Source organism: Oreochromis aureus, linkage group 3 (assembly GCF_013358895.1).
Source record: "Oreochromis aureus strain Israel breed Guangdong linkage group 3, ZZ_aureus, whole genome shotgun sequence".
In the NCBI taxonomy this organism is placed as follows: Eukaryota; Metazoa; Chordata; class Actinopteri; order Cichliformes; family Cichlidae; genus Oreochromis; species Oreochromis aureus.
In genome coordinates, this window is record NC_052944.1 from 36,448,864 (window position 1) to 36,472,407 (window position 23,544).

General features: G+C 37.7%; 1 protein-coding gene and 1 long non-coding RNA gene across 4 annotated transcripts in view; one reads left to right on the top strand and one right to left on the bottom strand.

Moving 5' to 3' along the window:
- The window catches only part of LOC116321235 (adhesion G protein-coupled receptor F4-like), a 60,291-nt gene that overhangs the window by 16,645 nt on the left and 20,102 nt on the right, over positions 1-23,544 (top strand). Inside the window, exons 10-25 of the mRNA XM_039610094.1 lie at positions 497-652; positions 750-917; positions 1,961-1,990; positions 5,419-5,457; positions 7,071-7,220; positions 7,322-7,486; positions 7,640-7,866; positions 7,970-8,022; positions 8,685-8,806; positions 8,903-9,121; positions 10,564-10,767; positions 10,917-11,042; positions 11,159-11,352; positions 14,997-15,173; positions 15,259-16,632; positions 16,727-16,768. Of these exons, the coding sequence (XP_039466028.1) occupies positions 7,699-7,866; positions 7,970-8,022; positions 8,685-8,806; positions 8,903-9,121; positions 10,564-10,767; positions 10,917-11,042; positions 11,159-11,352; positions 14,997-15,173; positions 15,259-16,632; positions 16,727-16,768 (2,679 nt within the window). The 5' untranslated portion in view covers positions 497-652; positions 750-917; positions 1,961-1,990; ... (2 more) ...; positions 7,322-7,486; positions 7,640-7,698. The remainder of the gene's footprint in view (positions 1-496; positions 653-749; positions 918-1,960; positions 1,991-5,418; positions 5,458-7,070; positions 7,221-7,321; positions 7,487-7,639; positions 7,867-7,969; positions 8,023-8,684; positions 8,807-8,902; positions 9,122-10,563; positions 10,768-10,916; positions 11,043-11,158; positions 11,353-14,996; positions 15,174-15,258; positions 16,633-16,726; positions 16,769-23,544) is intronic.
- Positions 20,327-22,424, bottom strand: LOC120439279. Of its 3 annotated transcripts, XR_005612514.1 has the most exons (5): positions 22,364-22,424; positions 22,064-22,280; positions 20,705-20,821; positions 20,485-20,588; positions 20,327-20,386 (listed from the first exon to the last, which is right to left on the bottom strand). It is a non-coding gene; the product is annotated as an uncharacterized LOC120439279 (long non-coding RNA). The 3 variants fall into 3 exon arrangements; XR_005612513.1 differs by having other exon boundaries at positions 22,064-22,403; XR_005612515.1 differs by lacking the exons at positions 22,064-22,280; positions 22,364-22,424 and adding an exon at positions 20,987-21,043.

Genomic DNA, 23,544 nt, shown 5'->3' on the forward strand with positions numbered 1-23,544 from the left:
AATTTATGCTATTAGATTTCTTCTTGAATAACATTCACAATTATTTTCATCATATTAATAAAAATTTGCATCAAAGTCAATGTTGTTTTTCAAAATTAACTAATTTATGTGCGATTGGATCTGCTGAAGCTGCCCAGCCAAGGACACTCATGTCTTTAAGCCCATGACAGAGGAGGTTTGGACCACTGTAGTTACTGAGTTAGTGGACTCTTTAGAATCATCCATTTATTCATAAATGTTTGAAAAAGGTGGACTGCATGGCTAGGTGCTCCTTTTTTTTTTTTCTTTTTTTTTTTACACCTGTCACAATGGAGCTGAAAAACAATCTGAATTAATAATTTAAGAATTACTGTACTACTTTTGGTCCTGTAAATCTCAAAAGACATAGAAACATGTTAGATAAATGGGATGTTTGTTCATAAACAATTTATGTAAATGCTGTTTCTCATAATTGTGAAAGAGTTTTGTGACGATTTTCATCTTGTCTCTTCTACAGAGCCAGTGGAGTTTAATATAGACTTGAACTTGCTCTTCCCAATACCCAGTCTGCCCCCAAATTTCATTGATCTATTCAGAGGCTATGTGAGAAACGTGTCCTTTCCCCAAAATATTACTGTGTCTTTAATACTAGAAGACTTGAACTTCACCACATGTAAGAATTTTTGGACTCAGTCACATTTAAAAGTGTTCATACTCTGGTGCATGATTTATGAGGTGTGTTTGGTAACTGTCTTAAATGTCTTTATCAGGGTGCTATCCAAACTCCACTGGAGGACCGCAGTGTCAATGTGAGGACCAGTTTGCCTGGTCATGTGACAAGTGTGGCCTATACGGTGCATGCAGTAATGTCACCTCCCAAACCTGTGAATGCATCCAAGCGCTTCCTCCTGGTGGAGAGTTCTGCGAACCAATCACAAGTAAGCCTCTGTCATGGCCAGTTTCTAACTCCTTGCTCTGCAGCACAGACACCCCCAATATTGCAAACCAACCAAAAATGATTATTATATTGGTTTGTTTTTTAAACTCTTTTTACAGTATGGCAAAAGAAAAAAAACCTAAACTTCAGCTTCAACTTCTCTCCAGTCACCTTTATCTTATGTTTTTCTCTATATTGTTTATTGCATATTAAGGTTCCTGTTTACTCTCCATAGAAAATAGAGAAACTGTACATTTACCATAGCAAGATACCCTATGATCCAAAATCAACAGACAAAATTTGCTTATATTTGTTGAGCTTACTTAAAATTTGCACGTAAGCTTCTTTTAATAAACTATTACTGCTTCCATGGGAATTAAGATGGTAAGAGCAGTGTTGTTGATTAAATAAATACCTTAAATACCTTTTGTGGAAATGCACAAAAGGTCCATCATGGTCCGTGATGAATTTCACTTATCTTATGGAATGCATCCACTTTTTGATAAGACCACTCCCAGATATCATAGAGAAGAGATACAATTTCTTAAATAGACTTGTTTATTACAATCACAATACCAATACACCAATACAGATCTACAGATCCAGTCATATTGTTTTTACATAAAATCATCCAATATCAAGCCACACCACATTATTCTTTCTAGATCTATCCCTACCTGCCCAGTAATAACGTTCGTTACATTTTTTATGTCATTCGTCACATAGAAATGTGATCATATTTCTTTCCTTCTAATGGAGAGTTTTGTAAATGAATCACAAGTAAGCACTGAAATCTTCTCGCTTTTGCTAGAGAAAAGTGCTTTTACCAAAGACCTTAATGAATGTATCTGACCAGGATGTGCTCATCAACATATAGCTACGGTTACTTAGAATCATCTATTAAACTTCAGTGTAAACTTTCTGTTGTTAGAAATAATGGTGTGCTCTTGTACTTGTTTTGTTTTTTGTCTCTTTTCTTAATTGTGTTTTGTTGTCTTCTTTGCTGTTAATCATTTTTGTCAAAACCCTAAATTTCCTCCATAGATATTTCTCCATGTCCAACAACAACTCCTGGTATGTGAACATTCTTCTTGCTTTCCTTGTTCCTTCTTAAAAGTATTGTTTTGCAGTAAATATCATTAAAAAATTTGTAGTTACTGTATTTACTCACCTAAAGTCTTTCAACAATTTCACCAAGGCTTATATGGTGATGATATGTAAGCACATATATAAGCACAGCACTTGTTGTGTACTGCTTCCTGTCGTTAAAGCAAACACTTGATATTAAAGACATAATATGTACGTGGCCAGGTTAATTTAAATTAGATTCTGTGCCTGCATTTAGAGATATTAATCTGGTTCACAAAAAAGTATGCAAAAATCTAAACTGCTGCTTTTTTTCCTGTTTTATAGTCATAACATACGGTGGCCCCTAGAGACAAAGCACTTGCAAACTCCAAAACACTTGCAAACTCCAAAACACTTGCAAACTCCAAAACACTTGCAAACTCCGGTGGCCCCTAGAGACAAAGCACTTGCAAACTCCAAAACACTTGCAAACTCCAAAACACTTGCAAACTCCAAAACACTTGCAAAATCCAAAACACTTGCAAACTCCAAAACACTTGCAAAATCCAAAACACTTGCAAACTCCAAAACACTTGCAAATTCCAAAACACTTGCAAATTCCAAAACACATGCAAACTCCAAAACACTTGCAAACTCCAAAACACAACGGAAGTGCTCCAGGACGCTAGGGGCAGTGTTGAGCTTTTGTTACCTAGTAACTACACAAGCCAGGAAGTACCAATGACCGGATTTGGGCTGTCTGCAGCCTTAAAGGCCGCATTTTAAGGCCGACACGCACACAGCGACACGACGAAGGCTGTCCCAATTCAAAGGCTGCTCGAAATGCGGCCCTCAAATGCGTCCTTAATTTCCCTGAATTTTAAGGATGGGTCGGTGTAGCCTTCATGGCCCAACATATCCCAGATGTCATAGCGCGGCGGTGGTGTGGATAATTTTGCCGAAAAAAAACGTGGAGCGGCCGAAGAGTAAACTTTCAAAAGTAAGTACTGAATATCATGTCACTTATTTATGCGCAAATGTTTTTATAATGAAGAACATTAAAACATTACTGTTGGCCACATGTCGGGAAAGTTATGTGACATTAGCAATGTTTGTACTGACTTGGTTTTAAAGCCTTTACTTCAAAATATACGCCGTTCAATAGTTGACATTAATCTTACAGAGAATGTGATGATTTTATGGATAATTAAAGTCAGTCATATATCCACAAACACAACAAGCTGAAAGTCAGTGATGCTGCTCGGTTTGCAGTCCTGAATATCACGGCACAAGCAGGATTCACTGCACTGTTAATGTTAGCTATGTTATATTGCTGCCTCTGTTCGGTGGTGTCGAGCCAAACGGACTTTAACGTGTGTTTGAACGAGCTGACGGTTCACTCGTTAAGCTGAAAGAAAGATGCTTTAATCACAGGAGTCACACATGTGTCCACTGTACCATCTGGGAACTCTTCTTGTTTAGCACTCGTAATAACACAAACACTAAATCCTCCTTCTCTTGTGCTGTTTTGTAGCAGTCTGTACACCTGAGACTGTCACCTGTCTGTCTGTCCTGCACTCCCTCTCTTTTTCTTTCTCTCTGATTGTGGAATAAAAGTATGAACATGTATTTATAAGTTACACTTGTGTTTGAATCCTGCAGCTTATCACACATTTGATTTCCATGTGTGACGACTGCAAGTGTCCAGAGTGAGGACAGACTGAGGGACCCACTGCTGCACATCATCTGTGAGGCTTTGCACCCCTGATGATCCACCAGGACACACTCAGCAGTGTGTGAGGAAGAGGAGGAGGAAGAGCCAGCAGCAGCTGACAGATGGGGAGAATAGACAGACTGTTCCTGTTTGTGAAGGACTGCTAGAAACATTTAAAATAACTAATTGTCTGTCCTGAATCAGTCTTATTAGGTAATGTTCAGATAATTTGATCATTCCAGTGTTTTCAGTGTGGGAGAAAGTACTCAGGGCCTTCAAGTTACACACTATGAAAGGCAGCAACAAGTTTAATATTCAGAAACCTAAAGTATGTATCAGCAGCAGAATGGAGCTAAAAATAAATGTTTGTTTCAGTTCTATGAAGCTTTGAGTATTTTGGATTAGTAGCACTGCTGTGTTTGTTGCATCATATTGCTGTAATTGTTTATATGCTTTATATATTCTGAGCTAAGTTGATCTATAGTGTTACATCATATTCTATAAGGATGTTATGTGTTTGTTTACGTTCTGCCCAGTTTGACCCATTTAGCAGAAGTCAGCCTGTTTAAGGCTCTGATATCTATTCTGTATGACTTAAAGCAGTTATGACATGGTCTGATTTTCTCACCCAATAAAGGAATATTTAATATATCAGTCTACTCTTCATTCTATCAGAAACACTTATCACAGCTCGTACATTTTGTTTTGCTTGTAACATTTTTTATAAATATATGTAAGCAATGAGCCAAATTTAGTAATGCCAACATACTGAAGGAACAACATTTGTCTCTTATATATGATACACCTATATGCACTGTGAAAGATACTTGTCTTTGAATGAAGATTTAAGGTGATTAGACATATAAATAACTGCAACTTGAATCTTTACTGAAGCTCAGTATTTGACACAGAGTTCATGTTCACTGCTGTAATAACTAATAATGATTAATATAATAACTATAATATTGGCCATATTATATTTACATTACCAAAGTGATATGACTTTAGTCTCATGAACAACATTAGCTAAATGTTATTTGCTAACTTATCTTAAATGACTGTTCAGTACAGAAATGAAGCCCAGAAATCATGTTTTACAGTCCTGTGGTCTCAGCCTCAGATACTTATTAAATCACACAAAGCTCTTGTAGAAACAAACAAACAAATGAACAAAATATGTTCTCCTTCATTTCTGTCAAACAAAGTTGTATGACACGTTTCCAGCGGTTAGTATCATGGTTGCTAGGCAACCGTCCCATACAGACAAACTTGCCGTTTATTTTGCAAATCGAGCTCAACACTGCCCCTAGCGTCCTGGAGCACTTCCGTTGTGTTTTGGAGTTTGCAAGTGTTTTGGAGTTTGCAAGTGTTTTGGAGTTTGCATGTGTTTTGGAGTTTGCAAGTGTTTTGGAGTTTGCAAGTGTTTTGGAGTTTGCATGTGTTTTGGAGTTTGCACGTGCTTTGTCTCTAGGGGCCACCGTAATAACACCATCAACACCAGAAACTACAGCAATAAACGGTATGGTGTTTGAAATGTAAAGTGAAGAATAAATGTCTTTGTGTGAGCTCCAGATCATCAGTTGCTCTGTAAAATCTAAAACATGAATCACTTTTGTTGTACCAACACAGATATTTATATGGCTGCATTTGGAAAAGAGAAATTTGAAATATAAGAAAAGTGTGCTGAAATCTGAACTACTGCTTTTTTCTGTTTTCACAGTCACAACACCAGTAATAACAATACCTACTACAACATATGGTATGATGTATGAAATGTAAAGTATAATGTTTTTTAGCGCTTGATCATCACTTGCATTTTAAAATATGAAAAACTGCATCACTGCTGTTTTAACTACACAGCTATTTAAGTGGAATCACATCCTATTTATGTGATTTTGTTAATTAGTTCTCTGTTAATACTTTATATATTCATGTACAGTCCCATTCAAAAGTTTAGGACCAATTCAAAAATGTTAAAAAGTCATATGTTGCATGTTTGGATCTTAACAAGATTTCAAATAGAGCTTCAACACGCAACAAGAAGAAACTGGAGTGAGACAAAACATTTTTTGAACATGAATTTATTGAAAACAACGCTTAAACTGAAACAGGCTGTTTTACAACTGAACAAAAGTTTAGGACCACTTGCCTTTAAATGCCAAATCTTTGCAAAAATGTGGATTCATTGTCATTTTCTGTCAGGTAGTCACACTGTCATTAAGTTCTGATGGGAAAGGCAAAAAATGTTTCCCTTTTTCAAACATGCTCGGGTTGCTGAACACTATAAGCAGGGTCTCTGGCAGTGCACCATCGCTGCTGAGGTGGGACAGTCATTTGGAATTTCTTAAATGATTCTGAGGGTTATGGAGCAAAAAAGTTGAGTGGAAGAAACAAACAATTTCACCTGCAGTGAGCCGCAGGATCCAACTGGCTGTCCCTCAATACAATGGACGATCCTCGACCCAAATTAAGGTCGTTACTGGTGCCAACTACAAACCCATAACCATCAGACGACATCTGAGACTGAAGGGGTTCAAATATAAAAAACATCTTCAAAGGCCTTATGTCCTCGAACGCCACAGAACTGACTGTTTGGACTTTGCAAGAGAACACCAAACATGGGACACTGAAAGGTGGAAGAAAGTTTTATTCTCTGATGAGAAAAAATGTATCCTTGATGGTCCTGATAGTTGTAACTTTATTGGCAAGCAGATGCCACTTGAGATATTTTCTACGCACCACAGTGGTGGTGGCACCATAATAGTTTGGGGTGCTTTGGGACAATGGAGCCTCAGGAGATGCAGGGGTGTCAAACAGCCCCTGGCTATGTCCAGATGTTGCAGAGAGCATCTCTGATGACTGAGGCCCTCGTCTGTGTGGTAACGACTGGGTTTTTAAACAGGACAACACTACAGTCCTTTGCCCTTGTGACTTCTTTCGGGAGAATAACATCAATCTTTTTTGGACCATCCTACGTGATCCCCTGATCTAGATCTAATTGAGAACCTTTGGGCATGGATGGCAAGGGAAGTTTAAAAAATGGACAACAATTCCAGACAGTATATATCCTTTGTGTGCCTGTCTTCACCACTTGGAGAAATGTTTCCACTCGCCTCATGGAAATGCTTGCATCAAGGATTTTGTTGTAACAATACAGCTATTTAAATTATCGAAAAATGAATCTATTTGCCAAGTGACTCATGTAACTGAGAGCTGAAGTAAATATAGTTGTAGATTACTGCCAAAAGGATTTTGACCATGTGGAAATGGGGTATTAAAACAGGAGCTTGTTGTCAACATTTTCATGCAAATATTGTTTCCCATCATTGTGACAGGTTCATGTGATGCATTCACTCATTTTCTCCTTCACAGCACCAGTGGTCTTCTATATAACAGTTGAATTGCACATTTCAGCAGCCAGTGTGCCCCCAAATATCACTGTTGTACTCAGAGACATTGTGAAAAATGTCATCTCTCCTCAAATCGAGTCTTTAACAGTAAAAGACTTGAACTTCACCACATGTAAGGACTTGAACTTATTTATGTAATTTTTGTGCTATTTTTTTATATAGTGCTGTATTAGTAATGAGCTGTTATGTCATTCTTTTAACTGTCTTGAAAAGGGTGCTCTCCAGTCTCTACGGGAGTGCAGTGTCAGTGTGAGGACCAGTTTGCTTGGTCATGTGACAAGTGTGACGTATACGGTGCGTGCAGTAATGTCACCTCACAAACCTGTGGGTGCATCAACAGGCTTCCTCCTGGTGGAGAAATTTGTCAACCAATCTCAAGTAAGAATTTAGTAAACAATTTTTATGTGACCTGAATGTGATTATATACTCACTGAATATATTCAAATATGTCTTTAATACATTCATTTCTGTTTGAATTCTCTGGTGTTAACTTCTTTCTTTTTTTCTTGGATCTTAATTTATTCTCCACAGCTTTCAGTCTATGTATAACACCAACTACAACTACATTACCATCAGGGACAACTACAACAATGCCAAACACAACAACAGTGCCCTTTATACCACTACCACCAACAACAACAACCACAATATCAACAACTACACCAATGACACAGACATTTGAAATAACTTTGGATGTTGAATTCAAGGAAGAATACAATCAAGAAACCAATGACTTTCACATAACTGTTAGCAACACCGTAAGTCTTTGCCTTTTTTCTTTGTCCTTTAGTTTTCTCTTGTTCTCATTCCACTAGCTATATGGCATATTTATTCCCTGTTTTTTGCCAATGTCTCAAACAGATCAGAGATGAAGGACTGAAGCAAGGAATAGAAGCAAAATTAATTAATTTCCGGTAACTCACAATGTCTTTTTATTAACTACACTATTCCTAGCAAGTTTTTAGAGGGGGAGAAAGTGAGCCCCTGCTACTCTACAGTTATTAAGATTTAAGATGAGATTTATTATCTGCAAAACTGATTGAGACTGTTTAGTCAGGATGTGAAACAGAAAAGGGGAAATTCATGTTTTTTCCCCCATTCATTTAATTTTTCTGAGGTTAAGCACTTCATTTGAAGGGCACAATTTTCAAATTGTATTATTTTCTTTTATTTTTAAATGGAGCCTTACTTTAAATGAGAATGTTGTGGAGTGTAAACGCAACATGGGTCCCAGTGGTAATCAGAGCACTCGAGGCAGTGATTCCTAAACTGGGCAAATGGGTCCAGCAGATCCCAGGAACAACATCTGAGGTTTATATCCAAAATTGCGCACTCCTAGGAACAGCAAAGATCCTGTGCATGACCCTCAAGCTACCAGGATCTGAGGGGGAAAAAATTGTTAATTATTTGCTATTTACTGTAATCTTTTTTTTGCTATATAAGGGCATTTGATGTTTGTGTTATTTGAGATGAGACTTGTTTGGCCTGTGCAAGTGAACACATCACGTGGGGGCACATGAGCGTTGGCAACTCTTTTGTGGTTAAATTTTTAAGGGGCTTCTATTTTCTGTTGCAGGAGTGGAAGTACCATTGCCCAATATCAAGTCAGTGCTAACTCTTCTGTTACACCAGACTTTCAAGCACTAAATTTAAAAATAGCTGGCAAGCTGGCAGAATCATACCCTGTGGTATTTGAGGGTAAGGCAGTCTTTTACATTTCTCCTTTCAAATGTTGTGAATATCTATCGGTCCAGATAGTTGTTTAACAATTGTGTGACATTTGTGTCCTTAAAGCATCGGGTCCCCTGACGTTTGTGCCAAATGATGAATTTTATGAGCAAACAGTGACTGTCACATGTGGCCCTCCACCAGTGAATCTCAATTTTGGCACTGTCTCAGCAGCAGAGTGGAGACGTAATACGGTGCTCATATCTGAAGATGGAGAACACAGAATTTCAATTAAGGATGGAATATCAACCTTAACTGTGTCAAGGTTTATTAGCTCTGATGATGGTAAGAAATGGATTGGTGCATTTAATAGGAATACATTTTAATAACATTTATTTAATTTTAATATTTTAGTTTTAATAAAATTAAAATGTAAGTTCTGCATCAGCTGCTTTTAAAAAAACAAATTGCAGAGAAAGTTTCACCCAAAAATGATTATAGTGCAGTCTGTCTTAGTGTAGTAAGTATAACACTACAATTATTTTATGTATTGAAGAGGTATCCAATGGTTTGGCCCAGGTCTCTAAGAGAAAACCTACAAAAAAATATACCATTTAAATACAGTGCAGAACAATTTTCTGCCCTGTTACTGAACCACCTCAGTAAACCATGATGAGAGCAAAATGTCTGGTGCATAAGACTCTATATACAGTATATATGTTCATTGCAGATAGATATATAGTGTATATAGATATACATGTCATCCAAAAAATCCACAACACTGGTCATACAAAAGTAATACAAAACCCCCAAAAATGCTTTCCTTTGCTGAGCTGTTACACTTCAGGTGAGCAGTATATGCATTTGAACCAGTGATTTAAGGACCACAATAGCATCTAAAGAGAGGCATGTGACATTTATAGGTACACTAATATTCTGATATACAGTTTTTCTCAGTTTCTATGGCTCACTTCTCAAATAATAGTTTAGTGATGCAAAAGAGTACCACCATTGGTCGGGGGCAGACAAACAGTTTCCCCTCTTGGGTTTCCAAGCACATTATAGTAGGTGTTGCAGATTATGACAATTTGTGTCCAAATAGAGTATTAGGATGTGTTTTTACTGTAATATTCTATTGTGAATGGCCTGATATTCTCCTTTATAGTTTTTTGCAGTCCAGGTTTTTTCCTCACAATACATGGAATGTAATATGTAATATGTTTTGCTTTTGAATTCAGCATTTAAGCAATATTTTGATACACAATTGCAGGTGGTTATTCCCAGAAAAATTTGGGTTAGATGAGATAAGGGACTCACTTTTAAAGTCAGCTGTCATTCTAAAACGGTGTAGTGTAGTATCAGTTAGTATCTAAAACTTTTGACCACCCCAGTTAACACAATGTCAAAGGAACTAGTGGCTTAGTTGACAAAATGTTAGTTATTGCATTCACAGCTTAAACAGTCTCTTACTGAATGTATGAGCTATTTTGGAAAATGCATCTTCAGAGCTAAGAAGTTTAAAAACATTTGGAGAAATGTGGCAAAAAATGGAGAAATATTGTAACTGGAGGGGAGTAACTAATTTGATAGGAAACTTGCAAACTGTCCTTTAGTTAACGGATGAATATTTTATCGACATTATTGTTTTAGGCTTGGATTGCTAAAATGTAAAGTTTCAGTGTACAAGAGCAGAAAACCAGGAGTATTCAAAAATGTTGTTATTGTTATTACAAATATTTTATACCTCTTTTGTTGGTTTAATTTGAACATTTCACTTTTAATTACAGGAGTTTATGAATGTAGGCTGATGCGCACAAACGACAAAGCATTTTTTCGCCAGAAATCTGAAAAATCATTTAGTCTGAAAACAAAACCCACAATCACAGTCTCACCAATCAGACAGTATGTGCAATGTCTCGGAGAAAGTGTGGCTCTGAATTGCAGTGTGAGTGATGGGTATGAGGTTGAGTTTCAGGGCTTTTCTGGTGCAGGTAAGCAAAACTCAAAAATCAACAAAATGCAAATCTGTGATTGAGAAACATTTTATATCACAGCATCTTTCACTAAAACATATTTAATGTGATTAATATTTTTTAACTTTTCAATCTTGATATTGTCCTACTCTCTAATTCTCCTATAGGTAATTCGATTACCTATAATTATATTGCACCTCAAGGTTGTGAACAGGAGGAAAAGACATTCACCTGCAAGTCAAAAACCCAACCCGTATTTACAAAAGCAATAACACTACAGTTATCCTCACAGAGTGAGTATCAGTTAGTACATTCAGATATTCACAAGTATGATCATGAGCATACAGTCAAACATACAAAATGAAAAATGCATATTAAAACTGCTGATGTATTTTTTCTCTCTTCATAGGCGCTTACTGTATAAATGACACATTTGGCCAAGGAGATATAGGTTACAAAGCTGCAGTGCCCTGTTATCCAAAACTTGTGGGACCAAATAAGGTGGGAGAAATAACTGCAGTGTGTAAGGAAAATAAGAAATTTGACGATGTTGAATACAACTGCATCCTGTTGCCAGTTCAGGAGCTGCTTGACCAGTCCCAGGTAACCTAGCTCTCTGGTTGTTTCCAACAACAGTTCATGAATCATTGATTAGTAGGGATGCAACGATACCAATTTTTTCAAACCGATCCGATACCGATACTTGGATCTGAGTACTTGCCGATACCGAGTACAAAAACCGATACTTCTACCACACACAAGTTAAACTTAACCAGTAGTAAAGAAACGACCCCAGACAACTCTTTAACCCAAACGAAACGTTCACTGAACGTAAGGGCAGAGACAAATACTGTACAACACATCCCTTTTTTAAACTCAAATGATATTCCAATTCCTTAACCAAATGAAATACACTGTATAAATGAAATAATTCCCTTTCAAATTATATTAAACAACCCAACTTATGTTATCACCTTTTGGTAAGTGACTCACTAATATACACTCCAAAACACGTTATATAAATCCACTAAACACACAATATTCACACATCGGCTCCACACACTCACATTCACACTTGTTGCAGGCCTGTTTGCTGCTCACGCCGGACGATGGAGAAAAATCCTCTTCTCCCAGTAAGAGCACAAAGTCTGACTTACAGTTCAGCTGATCGGTAGATCGCCGTTCACCAGTCCCACACTAAATCCACTCCCTGCGGACCGATGCTGTCTCTGCTACAGCGCGTTAGCCCGTCACTGTCCAGCTCTCCGACAGTCCATAGCGGCTGCCCCCTTGGCGAAGCCAAGCAGTCCGGGCTAGCCTTTAGCCTCGGCGATCGTAGCTGGAAACACAGCACGGTGGTGCGACCATTGAAACAAAAAGTCACTTCACCCACACTCTGTTGTGAAGCTCTCACACGGTCAGTTTTCTAGTCACACACTCTTTTGTGCTGGTTAACCTCAGTAAAACTAGCCGAGTCTCTCACTTTGGTTCAGCTAACCTCGTGCATCTCTCCATGCCGTTCTGTTCTCCTCCTCCATTGCAACAGATACACAGGTCCCGTTTTATGCTACCTTCATGGGCCTCCAGAAAATGAGAACTCTGAACAATATTTTAACTCCCTTCAGAGTTACATACCATAAAATAATACTTTTATGATTAACATAACAGTTTGATTGCTCTAATTACCTGTATTTACCTTGCGACATATTACAGGGCAAATTACATTCAGGGTAGAGTTACATCACATAACATCAACTGTGAACACCTTATGTTACCGTGGCGTTTAAGTCCATGGGAATTATGAGTATCCACTCCCAAATTCCCATCCGGGCTACATTAGTATCGGTTCATGGTATCGGTTAACTTTTACGAGTACAAGTACGCACACATTTTACAGTATCGGCCCCGATACCCGATACCAGTATCGGTATCGGTGCATCCCTATTGATTAGATTAAGGAAACACAATGCAAATCAAATCAAATTACTTTTATTGTTACATCAAATTACTGGTACACTGGTACAGCACATGTGAGTGAAATTCTTGTGTGCAAAACTTCAAGCAACAGTGGTGTGCAAAATACAAGAAACAAGGGAAATATAAGAATAGCAATATGAGAACTGTAAGGATAAATATATTTACAAATATAAGAATGTATGCACATTATTAAATATGTAGGTGTGTGTGTGTGTGTGTGTGTATACATATGTATAGAATATACAGAGGTCAGATGTAGTAATGGTCTGAGCCAAACCCTAATTCTGCAACTGTGATGGAGTTGGTGGGAGGTATTGTCCAGTATTGAACTTATCTTAGATATCATCCTACTCTCCGACACCACCTAAAATGGGTACAGCATGCAACATCACAGAGGACAGCACTGCCCACAACAGATTCATAGAAAACTATGAGTATTATCCAACAGATGTTAAAAGACCTCAGCTGCCTCAGAAAATAGAGAAAACTCTGGCCCTTCCTGTAGAGTGCAGTTGTGTTTTTAACCCACTCCAGTTTATTGTCAGTGTTCACTCTGAGGTATTTATAGTCCTCCACAATGTCCCAATCAACCCCAGTGGTCACTGGTTTCCTGGTCCTCCTAAAGTCCACAGTCAATTCTTTGATCTTTCTCACTTTGTGGAAGAGACTGGGTATGGTAGAAACTCAGCCACGAAATGGTAGAATCATAGTGTCACCAGACACCAATGCACATAGTGTGCAGAGGTCACTAATTTTTTTTTTTTTTTTTTTTTTTTGTCTGTCCCATTTGGTTCTTTAGCCGTCAGAATTGTTGTCTGAAGACCAACAAGGATACCAAATGGATTTATTTTGCCAAATGGATCATCATGGCATTGCCGTATTGGTCCATTTGATCAAACTTTGTTGTTATTATTTATTTTATTTTCAGTTGTTACAGATGGGACAGACATGACTGGGGGATAGGAAAGGGAGAAAGAAAGAGAGGAAGGAAAAGAAAAACAGAAGGGAAAAGGGACAGTGAGAAAGGGCACTTACAAAGACAGAGAGAAAAAAAAAATCTCCTGGATCACCTGTTGCGAGAAAAAGAAGAGAAGACAAGCAAAAAAAAAACAAAAAAAACAAACAAACAAAAACAAAGCAACATACTAAACACAACACCATCACGTTAATCTAGCTAAGTGTGAACAGCAGTAAATACTAAATATTGAAAGTTGTTGTGCAGCATGCAGGACAGACAGCGCACAATGTGCTTTGAAGTAGCAGCTAAGAAAGGTGTAGTTTATGTCTACGAACAGTGAACACCCGTGTGCACACCTGTGTGGATCAACGCGCTTGTATACAAAAGGTTTCCCCATGTAACGGTCTGCTAGAGGGTGTGGAGGCCCATAGCCCCGTCCCCCAGGTCACTAATTTTTGGCAGAGTAAATCACTACAGACCTTCAAACTCTATAAGGCCTCCAGAGTAGTTAAAGAACAGTGCATAAGGAGCTTCATGGAAGCAAGCAGTAAATATAATTTCTATCACCAATCTCTAGGTCTTGTCTTAGCTTTTATTATAATTATTAACAAATAATTATGTCCATCCATCCATCCATCTATCTTCTTCCGCTTATATGGGGCCGGATCGCGGGGGCAGCAACCTAACCAGAGAAGATTACCCTGCCCGGGATAGGGTTACTGGGGCCCTGCCCCAGAGCCAGGCCTAGGGAGGGTGCCTGAGGGCAAAGGTCTGGTGGCTGGACCTTAGTCCACAAGGCCTGGCCAGGCACAGCCTGCAAAAGGGACATGGGCTCATCCTCCTGTAGGCCCACAGTCCTGTAGGAGGCGCCATAGGGGTCGGCTGCAATGGGTGTCAGGCGTCAAATGGGAACAGAGGCCCTGGCAGACTGATCTCCGGGTACCAAGACTAGCAAATAATTATGTGTAATAATAATTATATATCACTATATTGGCTGTATGTAATCTAAAAATAACATAATTTTTATGTGTTAAACTTTATCAGCTGCAACTGAAACCTTGATATCAATCTATGATTGAATATCTGTACTGTTGATGCACAATAGTCCTGTGTGTGGTCCAGTGTTCTCCTTAAAAAGGGAATGATAAAAATGCATCAGAAGCCTCATATGTGATACAGATTTTAAAGCAAGTGCATCATTTGTGCTTAAACCAGCAGTAAAAGTAGAAGAAAGTAAAATAAGTAGAATACATAAAATTATTAAGTGGAGTTAACATGCAACATTGTTCTTTCCTCTGTTCAAATCTCACAGTTCTTGACTGCCACTACATTGCCAGTATTTTTGGAACAGCTCAAGAACGTCACTGTCAATTATACTGATGAAGTGATTAAATCTCCTCCCAACATTAAAGCTATTGTGAGAATACTCATCAATGTCGCCAACAAATCTTCATCCCTCGATATCTCAATTAGCAGAGATTCAATGGAGGTAAGTTGATTAGATTGCAGACGTTTTCCATTTTTTAAACAGAAAATGTTTTTAATCAAATATCACTCTTTTCTCTTTACTTTAGAATGTCTTGATAACAGCAGGGGTTCTCACCATCAATGGAACAAAGCAAACATGGAACTTTCTGAATAACAATGACACCAGAAGCATCTTAAACAACACTGATCCTGAAAGTGTTAGCTCATCATTTTTGGACTCCCTTGAAACAATAACATCTCATCTTGTCAATGCAACTTTTGACATTACGACAGACTTTATTCAGTTAAACAGAACTACATTCACAGACACTTTCAATGCTGAATTTAATTCTTCAGTGACAATAGAAATACCCGAGTCTAATGGAGATAACAAAACAATCACTATGATAGTATTTAACTCGTTAGATAATGTACTACCTGCAAGAAATGAGGCCAATTCATCGCTCAACTCTATAAACGGCAGGGTTGTACTTGTTCAGTCCAGTGGCCAAATCAAAAATATCTCTTTCACATTTGATATTTTAAATGATACACTGGGAAACCCTGAATGTGTCTTCTGGAACTTCAGCCTCTTTGATGGTCTGGGAGGATGGGATGGCAAGGGCTGCGAGTTAGTGTTAAACATAAATGAAACGGAAACTGTCACCTGCAACTGCAGCCACCTGACCTCATTCTCCATCCTCATGTCACCGAACAGTCCGAAGAAACTCTATTTGGACATTATAACCTACATTGGAGTTGGCATTTCAATGGGTTCCTTGGTCATATGTCTCATCATTGAAGGCCTCATTTGGAGAAAAGTAAGAAAGAATGAAACCTCTTACTTGCGTCATGTTGCCATTGTTAACATTGCCGTTTCCCTCCTGATTGCAAACATTTGGTTTATAATTGGAGCGGCCATTTCCGATGCAGAAGTTAAAAACCCCCCAGCATGCACTGCAGCTACCTTTTTCATCCATTTTTTCTACCTGGCCCTGTTCTTCTGGATGCTGGCCTCAGCTATGCTGCTGCTCTACCGTACAACTAATGTTTTTGCTGGTGGTTTGTCTAAAGCATCTATGCTGGCCATTGGATTTTTTCTAGGCTACGGAGCTCCTCTCATCATTGCTACAGTAACTATAGCTGCAACTGCACCTGATAATGGATACATCCGAGAAAATATTATATGCTGGCTCAACTGGGATAAGTCCAAAGCTCTGCTGGCATTTGTGATCCCTGCACTTTCAATAGTGGTGATAAACCTCATTATCCTGGTTGTGGTTTTGTACAAAATTATAAGGAGAAGGGTTGGAACAACTGCTGCACAAGCAGAAGAAAAGCACGTTTTAGTGGTTATTGCCAAGAGTTTGGCTGTGCTCACACCATTTTTTGGCATAACTTGGGGTTTGGGAGCTGGAATTCTGGCTGATCCAACAAATGAAGGAATCCATATTGCATTCGCGTTCTTCAATTCACTACAGGTACAAATTCATTTTTTGCCTATCTGTATACTATGATCGTAGGATATCTAATCACTGAATCCTTGATAACTCATGTTACTCTGTTTTTATTAAGGGTTTCTTTATTTTGGTGTTTGGAACACTGCTGGACGGTAAGGTACGTAGAGCTCAATTTTAGCACAGGTTAATTCAAGGAAAAATAATAATGAATATTTGAATGAGGTGTACGAATGAATAAATGATTACTCTTGAATTACATAAAAAGTATAGGTAAATGATATCATTTTGGTTTAACAAAAAGTGCATACTGGACAAAAGGAATTTAGTAATTGTCTCCTAACCTTTAGTGACAAATGAATATGAATTGTAACTAGAAAGTGCATTTTCTGAAGAAACTGCAGTGTGAATGCTTGAATCTGAATGTATGCACTGAAATAAATTATTTGCTGAATTTAAGTTAAAAATTTTGAATGAGATGAAAAATACAGAAATTTTCACCTGAAAACAAAAGTGCTGAACTGCTAAAAGCTGATTGCTAAAAGAAGAAGTTGGAAAATAGCTGAAAATGTTTTAAATGTAATTTAGAAAAACCTAAGTAATGAGAAAAGAAAATTTAGAGTCAGAAAACATCTAAATGAATATTAAAAGTTCATATTCTTTGAATCACTGAATGACTAAAATGTGATCCCTCCACTTGGATCCACATAGATTAAAAAGTTTACATTTCTGAGCTTTGAAAGACACAATGTTGGAAAGAGAACAACGATGGTGACATTTTGAGGGTAAAATGATGGCTGTAGAGCAAACACTGTGGACACAGCAGCAGTTGAAAGAGAAGTGTTTAAGATGAATCTTGGCACAGTGAGAGACAGAGCTCATTAGGCAGGCAGGTGTGAGCCTGGTTGCTATAGTGACTGCACCCAATGGCTCCATACACATGCACAGACATGCACCTCACTTTTGCTGCTTAAAATGAACAGAAAAGTCAGGCCGAAACAAATCCTTCCCAAATGAAAAGTACAGGTCCTATTGACGAAATTCTTTCACCGTGAGCGGCAGCAATGTCCAGTCTACCTAATTCTCAGTTTTCATGCCTGTGGAGTTTATTATATGGACGTGGTGACAGTGTAAAAACACCATGCTCTTCTGATTTTCAAACGAACCTTCTGAGCCATTTTAACATTAGAGTCTATGGAGGAGTTGGAGGGAGGAGGCTGTGCTTTGGTGACATTTATGAAAGAACCATAACACCTAGTACAATAGTAAACACATTGGATGAAAGAGGACAGCGATGGCTACGTTTTGAGGGTAAAATCAGACCTGCAGAGCAAACGCTGCGGACACAGCAGCAGTTTTAAAAAAGATTTTAAGATTAATTTTTTTGCTCCTCTCACTCTAGCAGTTGAGCTGTCTCACTCTAGCCCCAACATTCCGTCCCATACACACCCATTATAAACTCTGAAACGGCTGAAAAATCATCATGAAACTTAAACTGGAACTGAAGAAAAAGTATAATAGATATTGAAAAGATAAATACAAGTTGAATAGTTGAATGTCTTGTCTTCGTTTTAAAGTTTGAATGGTGGCTCTATGTCAACGTATGTGGAAGTAGTAGGAGTTTAAAAATGAGTAAGTTGAATGAGGATTTGAAGGGTCTCCCCATTGAAATACATGGGAAATTTTTGTTGAAAAAAGTTGAATAAAATTAAAAATATAAATGTTAAAAAAGAGAAAAATAGAAGCAGTCGTGTCCAAAAGAAGAGGAATCTAACGGTGTTTGAATGGTTTTTCTAAGTTGAACGGTTTTGAAGTAGTAGGACTACAAAAAACGTACGGAATAGATAATAATAAAAACTAGAAAGTGCATTTTCTGAAGAAACTGCAGTGTGAATGCTTGAATCTGAATGTATGCACTGAAATGAATTAATTGCTGAATATTAAGCTAAAAATGTTGAATTAGCTGGAAAATACAGAATCTTTAACCTGAAAACAAATGTGCAGAACTTTTGAAAGCTGATTTTCACACAGAAGAAGTTGGAAAATAGCTGAACATGTTTAAAATATAAATTAGAAAAAGATGAGTAATGACAAAAGAAAATTTAGTCAGAAAACCTCTGAATGAATAACAAAAGTTCATATTCTTCTAATCACTTAAAGAGTGGAATTATGTATTATAAATCTCTAATTCATAAAAAAAATAATAAAAATAAATGTAAAAACAAATTTGTTGAATTGAACTGAAAAGATGAACAAACATTCTGGAGAAAACACAAGCTTTAATATACAGCATAATGTTTTTCAGACATATACACATGTGTATATCATGTTTAATGGTATTACGTACATCAATTTGTTTTGTATGTCATAGAAAATAACATAAAAATCTTAAGTCATATTGTACAGCTTCTTTCTGAAAAGGACTTAAATTAATTCAACAAATGTTTTTTTCGAAATAGAATAAAAATCATTTTAAAAAGAGACGTTGCAATGTTTTAAGGTGTTAATAATCTGATCCTGTCATGTGTCTGTTCAACTTTAGTTTTTGGCACAGACTCGATTCTTAAAGAACAAATTACCAAATAATAAACAAATAAAATTGAAATTAAAGTAGCTATTTTTGTTAAACACTTCACAGGAGAATAAATAAAAATAACTAAATTAAATAACCAAATAAAAATAATAAGCAACATATGAAATACATGAAAATTCAACTTTTAAAACCACAATCCTGAACCTTTTAAATTGTGTTGGTTTCTTAGAACATGGCTGAACAGCTGTTTCTATTGGTCTACTTAATCTACTGATCTGTCTACACATCTTTTTATTACTCATTCTTTTTATGTTTTATTGTAAACAGTGTCCACACAGTGGTAAAAGAGAACTGTATAGAGATTTTGAGTAAACTCAAATGAAAGCCTAAGGTGGTAACACAGTTTAACACATAAAATAATCAAATAAACACATTAGTCCTTTTTGTGAACATGGATAAATAAGTATCATTAGTTTACAGCATTGTTCAGCCATGCCACTAAATGCTTTTTAACACAGTGTTTTAACCTGGGCTCAGACACAAAGTCACAGATTTAGTTAGTCCCTGACTTTGAGTTGTGGTTATGACTAATTATTATACACAAGGCTTTATCTATCTGAACTCTAAGGACACAAATATGAAAAACCTATACTTACCAGCTGATACCCCGCACTACACACTAGGTGTGCCATGTGACCTGAAACTTTGGTACAAACTCATCATAATTATTCTGTTAACACTGTTTCTTTAACACTGTTTGTGTTGCTGTTCAGCAGTTTAAAATGTTTTAGATTGGATTACATGGAACGAATTTGAGTTCTCTTGGGGTTTTTGTGTGTTTTGTTCTTAGCAGATTTTTTTTAACATACTGTAGAATTCCAGTTACCACATTTCTGGTCATATGACATCCTGAGTGCCCACTTAAAAAAAATCCCCACAGTTAATTCAACAGTAAAACAAAATAAAAATATGTTAAATAAATAAAGGTTTGCTCTGTGATGAAATATTAAATAAGCATACATTGTACAGAGCTCTAACAATGAAAACAATCCTTTAGCCTGTTGATCAGAGAGAGGCAGTCATTATGTCCATTTAAAACCTGTAATCAAAGAGCACAACGTTTCTGTGAAACTATAAAGTCCCATATGATCCTCATCATGTCCAGTGACTTCAGAGTGGATCCTCCCTGTCATCCGGCCAGTGTTTGATGTGTGGCAAGCAGCACAGAAGCAGGATAGCTGAGGACTTTAAAAGAAGAGCAGAAAACAGGAACATATGTAGTTGTAAATGTAAATACCGGTGATACTTGTCAAAGGAATAAAATAATGAAAATGTTAACTTACACACTCATTTAGGGAGGATCTTGACACTGCACAGAGGAGGCACAGTCAGTCTGGCAATGATGGTGATCTCCAGGGATGTTTTCCTGCAGCAACATTCCTGCCAACTGGCCATATGATCCAGAGTAGTTGGTTTGTAATGAACAGAAAGGTGTATATGTTAGGTAGTGTGCGCTTGGAGCTGGTCCTAAGAAACAAACACATCCTGTAATAAACTGAATACCTTTAGTAGTGCTGCTGCAAATATAAAGCCCTTCTATCATGTGTGGTTTCAAAGAAGATGTTTTGGAGGCTCGGTCACAGAAACTGTGCAGTCTGTTCAGTCCTGAGTGTCTCAGCTCTGAAGGGATGGATCACAGAGGAAACACCTGAGTACAGATATTAAAATACACTCAAAATAACACTCCTAAGGTCAAGTGAAAACACAATTTAAACACTTTACAAAGAATTAATACGTTTTCATGGAAATAATGTCATTAACCCTTTTGTTGTGAGTAAATCTCACCGACTGCTTGTGGGACAAGCTAGAAGGAGGACTTCTAGATGTGAAGTCTCACGCTCTGATCGTACTGGCGAAGATGGTGATGATGAAGCCTCTCTGATCTGTGGCATTACAGTTTCTGGCTGCTATGTGCTTCACACTGTTGGATTGTACATGTGAAGCTTGGAGAAGACACAGGAGGACTGTGTCTCTCTTAACAAAAAAAAAAAAAAGAAAGAAGCCTAACAACCTCCCACCATACCTGCCCACTCAACTCCCACCCACCCACTCCACTCAACTCCCCAGCCTCACACCATCCAATGTCTATACAAATGTAGGGTATCAGCTGGTAACAAAAAGCAAGTGTAACATATGTAGTGCATATGTAACACTGCTGAAACATTTCTGGCCAGAAATGTGAAGTTATCAGCCAGTGCATTTATCAACCCAGACCCACCCTGATAAATGCACTGGCTGAAACATGATAAAAGCTCATAAAATGTATGTTTCATCGTAAGATTTGTCCAAAAATATAATCATATACTTTTGAAAAAGTTTAAAGATTATAACAAACTGAAATCAATAACATTTTGTAAATATTATTTCAAAATAGAGGCACAGATAAACTGGCTTAACTGTCATTATTGCTGTAATTAGGTTTTTTTTTTTTTTTTTTCTTTTTTTTTTTTTCTTTTTAAAAAGCAAACGTTAGTCTGTGTTGTTCTCTCAGAAACAATGAAGAAGCTGTTGAACATTTATTTGTTGTGTGGGCAATCCTCTGGTCCACCCTCCCTCCCTCCCAGCCACAGTGAGACTGGGGCAGCCTGGCAGGATTTTGAAGCCTGGCTGCAGAGAGGATATGCCTACACTGTTCGTTTTAAACTGCTATATTTGATTTTTCTGACATTCATAGATTACTGATTTTTAGATTTTCTGTAATAAATAAAATTGTCATATTTTACTGATATCATTATTTAATTCATTTAATTGTATTTTATGTAAAAATTCAAACATTATACTGCAATGCAGGGCATTTTTCTTAAGTCAACTTTTAAATATCGCTCTACTTTCTTAAGTCATTCAAAAATATAAATTACTTACTGTAGTCAAAGATCTAGATCATGAATCATCACAGGACAATACACAGTATACAGGGTCATGGTAACTATAGTAGGTCTTCATGACTCCAGAATGGAGACATCGCTCTGGCTGAGAAATGAAAATTAGGTCAAGCAGTGTGTTCTTCTCTGTGGTAGGGGTAGTGATGACCTGTGCATATCCCCTAGACTCAAACAGCTCCAGGATTGGTTTGTTTGCACTGGATAAAACATTCTCATTAAAATCACCACACACTATGATGGGATGACAGTCCATGATCTCTAATGAGTCTAATAGGCTTACCAGGTTTTTCAGGAATGGCCTCAGAGTGTAGTCTGGAGGTCTGTACACAACTGCAATCAGTGCACTGACTGGTGCTTCAACCTTTAAAGCCAGAAATTCAAGGTCAGTTACATTATGGATGTACTGTTTTTCATGCACTTGAATGTCACTTTTCACATAAACAGCAACTCCACCACCACTTCTGTTTGCCATCTGGGGAAAGTTTGTGTAGGACAGGTGTCTGTTGCGTTTGAACAAACTGTAATTTTCAAGTGGAGACTCTCTGCGACAAAAGAGCCCCGCAGGTGTGTTTCTGTTAGGCACAAAACATCTGCTAGACACAATTCATGGTGACTCTTGATGTCATTAATGTGAGCTGGCAGTCCCTCTGTGTTATGATGAACAATGGTGAAAACGTCTGACCTGCTCAGTGTTTGTCTCACTTGTAGAAGAGGCATCATGTCATCAAGGTTGGCTTGTCTCATGTTCTCAAGCGCTGCAGTGATTTCTGGGTTGGTGAATATTTTTTCTCCTCCATATCAAGAAGATACAGTCCACTGAGAGACGTCACTCTGCTGACAGCTACGTGAGGCCATGCCGGGCTCAAAAATGCTCTTAAGAGAGACAACAGCTGATGTGGTTGTCATACCCTGTACCTTATGTATTGTACATGCAAAGGCCAGCTTCACTGGGAACTGTCTTCGTACCACTCCTTTCTGCTTTAGATTCTCCTCTGCTCTCTCAATGTACACCATGTCGTCTGCTGGTGTGCGGTTATTCTTTCAGATGTCTCATTATCCATTTTAAGTCCAAGCTTGATGATGTGTTGGTCATTTTCAGAGTGAACTACTCTAAGTAGTTTTCAAAAGCTCCATTAACCAAACCATTTTGTATGTCAATGTTTCTGGTGAGCATGACACGAGCTCCTTCTGCAACTTTCAGTGTGTCTGGTAACTCGTTTTTACCTCCTTTGAATGGTCTGTCTTGTAGTGCCATTCTGCCAGTTCTAGGATCCTTTCTATAATCGTCTGCATGGATGTCAATGATATGAGTATGGAGCAGAGCCAGTGTTGCAGAGTTGTGCGCATCCACTTCTTTATTAGTTGCAAAAATGTGCAACGCATCAGTCGGACAACGGGCTGGTTCAGTTATGGCCTGTGACAACAAATTTCTATCTGCTTCGCAAAGCACATCCAACTTTC